Raw genomic sequence first — 4,572 nt, forward strand, 5'->3', positions numbered from 1 at the left:
TTCATTTTCTCATCTTTAGTTTCATCGTTCTCGTTAATTGTTAGTGATTAATAGGATCACTACATTGGCGCCGTCTGGGTTCAAAGACAAAGATCGAGAGTGTGATTTTCGTTTTCTTTTTCTTTGGTTGAATCCATTAATTGAAGTTTGGTTAGAAAGAGTAATCAAGAAGCCTCCAAAGCGTGCTACAACAAGTAAGGCAATGATGGTGAATGAGGGAAGCACTTCTCAGGCTATATCTATGAATGAGGAACGAAGAACTCGAAGATCAACAAGTAGGATGATAGAAGAAGCAGAAGAATTGCAAGAGAAAGAAGTGTCTTTAAAAGATTTGTTGAGAAGGATGAATGAATTAGAAAAGCATAACCAAATGTTAATGGCTGAGAATAAATTGATAAGGGAAGAGAAGGAGAAACGTGTTGAAGATGCCATGTATGAGAAGGATGATGAGGAGTCGAGTTCAGAAACTCCGATAGTGAGAAAGAGCCATCTCGAGGAAAGGAAAAGGAGTTATATCGAGGAAGTACAATCTGTAACGAGAATAACTCCAAAAGAGGTGAATGAAGAAGAAAATAAAGCCTTAGTCACGAAGGAGATGGTGCAAGAAATGATGCAAAAGTAGTTATGAAATCAGTTGTTGGAAACAGTCTCAGCATCGATAAGAAAGCTGGCAGATGATGTTGGTAGAAACCCATTAAGAAAGGAGATAGAGAGGGCATCGTTACCTTTGAAGTTCAAGAATCCAAAATTAAGCCAATATGAAGGAGCTACGAACCCCATGGACCATATGTTTACTTATCGACATCAGTTCTCGATATATCAGGGCACTGAATATTGGGATACTGTCTTATGTCGGTCATTTTCATCAAGCTTGAAAGGAAAAGCATTGAAGTGGTTTTGCACAATTCCAGAAGGATCCATTTCATGTTTCAGAGAGATTGAAGAAAGGTTCCTGACTAATTATGGTCATCAGAGGGTGAAGCCAAAGCAAGTGTCAGCATTATTCCAGTTGAAGCAAGCAAAGAAAGTCATTAAAATATTTTCTAACAAGATTCAAGGCTGAAACACAGGCGGTGGAAAGATTGGATGAGTTAGAGATGACAGCAGTCATAGCTTTTCAAGCAGGGGTAATCCCAGGTTCTTATATGCATAAGTATTTGTTGAGGAAAGAAGTAAAAACTTTGCAAGAGTTGTATGATAAAGTGGATAGAGATATTATAGTAGAAGAAGGGTTAAGAACCGCTACGGTGTAAGCGGTGTTGCAAGTCACCGATACATGGAAAAAAGAGAAAGATAATAATGATCGATATGAGAATCGAGACTCCTCGAGGTCAGATAACAAAAGGCCTTAGGAGCATTTTACAAATCGAGATAATCAGTCTCAACAGCAAAGAAAATATGACAGAACATTGAAAGAGGAGCTTGATCCTAGTAATTTCATAGCTCTAAATTCAATGCTAGAGGATATTTTGCGGCGAATAGCAAAGAAAGATTTTGTGATGTGGCCGAAATACACTCTTAGAGAGATTAAAGGAAAGTCATATTGCCAATTTCACAAGATTGAGAACCACGAGACAAATAGGTGTCTCCAGTTATTAAAGGAGATAGACAGGCTTATGAAAGATGGGAAACTAAGAGAATTTCGTGCCGATGTTAGGCTTGCAGAAACAGCAACCATAAGAGAAAAGCCATTGGGCGTAATAAACATGATTTACAAGGGAGAAATTCCTCAGAAAAAGATTGTTCGAGACAAGATAAGGAAGATTTCGACGGTGAAAGAAGTTCTCGAAGTTAATATCGATCCAGTGCCAATAAGTCAGCAATTGATATCTTCTAGCATTCTTGGAGCAATTATGTTCGTACCGGAGGATTTGTCTAAGGTAATGTTGCCACATGATAATGCGTTGCTAATCACTCTGCGTATTTCGGGCTATGATGTACAAAAGATATTGGTAGATTGTGGAAGTTCAGTTAATATTTTATTTTGGAAAGCATTCAAAGGAGTTGGTCTCGATGAGACGCATTTAAAACCACCAAAGTTCAATTTATATGGTTTTAATGGGACTTCTACCAAACCTACTGGGGAGATAAAACTACCAGTTCAAGCTGGGCCTCAAATGGTAATGACGAATTTCGTGGTCATCAAGCGCCAATCTGATCACAATGCGATGCTGGGGAGGAAACGGATACATAAAATGCGGGTTGTACCCAGTACATTTTATCAAGTACTCAGATTCCCAACTGCATATGGATTGCACGAGATAAGGGGAGATCAATCAGAATTAGAAAAGTGTAATTTTGTTACATTGAAGGGACTGATGAAGGGGAAAAGCCAAGACACCGGGGGCATCTTAGAAAACTCTGCTTAGCAGTTACAGCAAACTTTGTCTGCCGATACCAACATACAGATACAGGAGCAGATAAAGTTCACTCAGGAGATGAGTAAGCATGAGGAGCCACCATGGGAAAGGAAAACAATAGAAGTGGTGGACAAGGTTAGTATCGGTAAAAGGAAAGAGGAGCATTATACGTTCATAGGCACAAAAATGGCTGAAGATATAAGAAAAGAGTTTATAGTATTTTTGGAAGAGAATCAGGATGTTTTTGCGTTGTCAATGTCGGATCTCACCGGTATTGATCCAGAAATATGTTCGCACAAGTTAAATATAGAAGAAGATGCAAAGCCAGTGCATCAAAAGTATAGAAATGTGAGACCAATGTACGAAGAAGCGGTGCAAGTAGAGATACAAAAAATGGTAGACAATGGCATCATTAAAGAAGTTGAGCATTCTGAATGGGTAGCAAATATAGTGGCAGTACCTAAGAAGGATGGTCGAGTTCGAATATGTGTCGATTTTACTGATGTGAATAAGAAGTGTCTAAAGTTGAAGAATACGGGAGCCACGTATCAAAGGCTAGTGGAAAAGATGTTCAAAAAACTCATCAAGCGTATTGTTGAGGTCTATATCGATGACATGGTCATCAAATCTATGAAAGATGGTGATCATATAAAGGACCTCGATACAGTGTTCAGAATATTGAGGGAGTTTAATATGAAGCTGAACCCTGAAAAATATACTTTTGGGGTCAGTTCTGGGAAATTTTTGGGTTATATCGTTACGAAGTGAGGTATCGATGCTAATCCTGATCAAATACGAGCACTTCAACAAATGTCATTACCTACAACTCGAAAGCAAATACAAAGGCTGACGGGAAGAATAGCGGTGCTCAATAGATTCATTTACAGAACGTCTGATCGCTGTAAGCCACTTTTTAAATTACTTAAAAAGAATGTCAAGTTCTGTTGGAATGAGGAGTGTGAAGATGCATTTTGTGAATTAAAGAAATATTTGCAAGAAATGTCAACCCTAACAAAGCCAGATGAAGGAGAAAATTTACTTCTTTATTTGGCTGTATCAGAATTTGTGATAAGCTCTGTCCTCGTGAAGGTGGAAAATGGTATGGAAAAACCAATGTATTTTCAAAGTAAAACGATGCTCGAGGCCGAGACTCGATATTCGATGATAGAAAAGTATGCCTTAGCATTGTTATTCTCATCTCAAAGATTAAAGCCTTATTTTCAAGCACATTCGGTGATAGTAATGATGAATCTAGCGCTAAAGCAGACTTTAGCAAAACCGCTAAATCAGGAAAGATGTCTAAGTGGTCGGTACTAATAAATGAATTTGGAGTCGAGTATTGAAACCGCATATCGGAAAAGAGTCAGGTGTTAGCCGATTTCCTGGCTGATTTTCCATCTGAAGATGCCAGTTGGGGCATGGAAGAAGAAGAGTTCGCAATGCTACAAGAGCTTGATGATGTTGTCGATACAGACGATCCATGGGCTGGAGCAAATAGTTGGAGACTATTTGTTGATGGATCTTCTGGAGGAAAGGGAGCATAGGAGTAGTGTTGGTTACTCCTAAAAATCAAAGACTCGAGACTGCAATAACATTGGGTTTCCATGCATCAAACAATGAGGGTGAATATGAGGCTTTGATAGCTGGTCTCGAGATGGCTAAATCTCTCAATATAAAGGAGTTATCGATTTTTAGTGACTCGATGCTCGTGGTCAGCCAGATTAATGGAGGATACTCAACAAAATGTGAAAACATGGTCGATTACTTGAATTTTATAAAGTCTAAGTTGAAGGATTTCAGTAAAATAAGACTGCAGCATCTCAATAGGAATGAAAATCGATATGCGGATGCTTTAGCATATGTGGCAACAATGCTAGAAAACACGGAGGGTCGTACTCTGCATATCAGCATTCAAGAGAAGCCGAGCATCGACATTGAAGGATTAGCAGTTATGGAGATTGATACACTGGGGGCGTCATGAATGGAACCATATACTTCATATTTGGCTTGCGAGAAATTAGTGGAGGACAAAAATGAGGCCAAAAGAATCAAATCGGGCGCCCAAAGATATATATTGATTGATAGTGAGTTGTATCGAAAGAATCCTAGAGGTCCACATTTGAAATGTGTATCGTATGGGGAAGCACAACTAATAATTGTTGAGCTTCACGAAGGGAATGTGCAAACCACTCAGCTGGTAGGTCATTGGCCA

The 4,572-nt window shown here is 38.9% G+C and overlaps 1 protein-coding gene across 1 annotated transcript; it reads left to right on the top strand.

Moving 5' to 3' along the window:
* Positions 1–205: 205 nt before the first annotated feature.
* On the top strand, positions 206–2,369 carry LOC147502799 (uncharacterized). Its single transcript, XM_086604614.1, has 3 exons — positions 206–556; positions 1,071–1,249; positions 1,406–2,369. Exons 1-3 carry the CDS (start codon positions 206–208, stop codon positions 2,367–2,369), a joined length of 1,494 nt encoding a protein of 497 aa, XP_086460740.1.
* Positions 2,370–4,572: the final 2,203 nt, after the last annotated feature.

Source organism: Coptis chinensis, chromosome 4 (genome assembly GCF_015680905.1).
Source record: "Coptis chinensis isolate HL-2020 chromosome 4, ASM1568090v1, whole genome shotgun sequence".
In the NCBI taxonomy this organism is placed as follows: Eukaryota; Viridiplantae; Streptophyta; class Magnoliopsida; order Ranunculales; family Ranunculaceae; genus Coptis; species Coptis chinensis.

Coding starts and splice junctions, on each gene's coding strand:
- LOC147502799 (XM_086604614.1), top strand. CDS start 206: ATGGTGAATGAGGGAAGCACTTCTCAGGCTATATCTATGAATGAGGAA. Junction 557..1,070: donor CGAGAATAACTCCAAAAGAG/GTGAATGAAGAA, acceptor GCTGAAACACAG/GCGGTGGAAAGATTGGATGA. Junction 1,250..1,405: donor GGGTTAAGAACCGCTACGGT/GTAAGCGGTGTT, acceptor AAAATATGACAG/AACATTGAAAGAGGAGCTTG.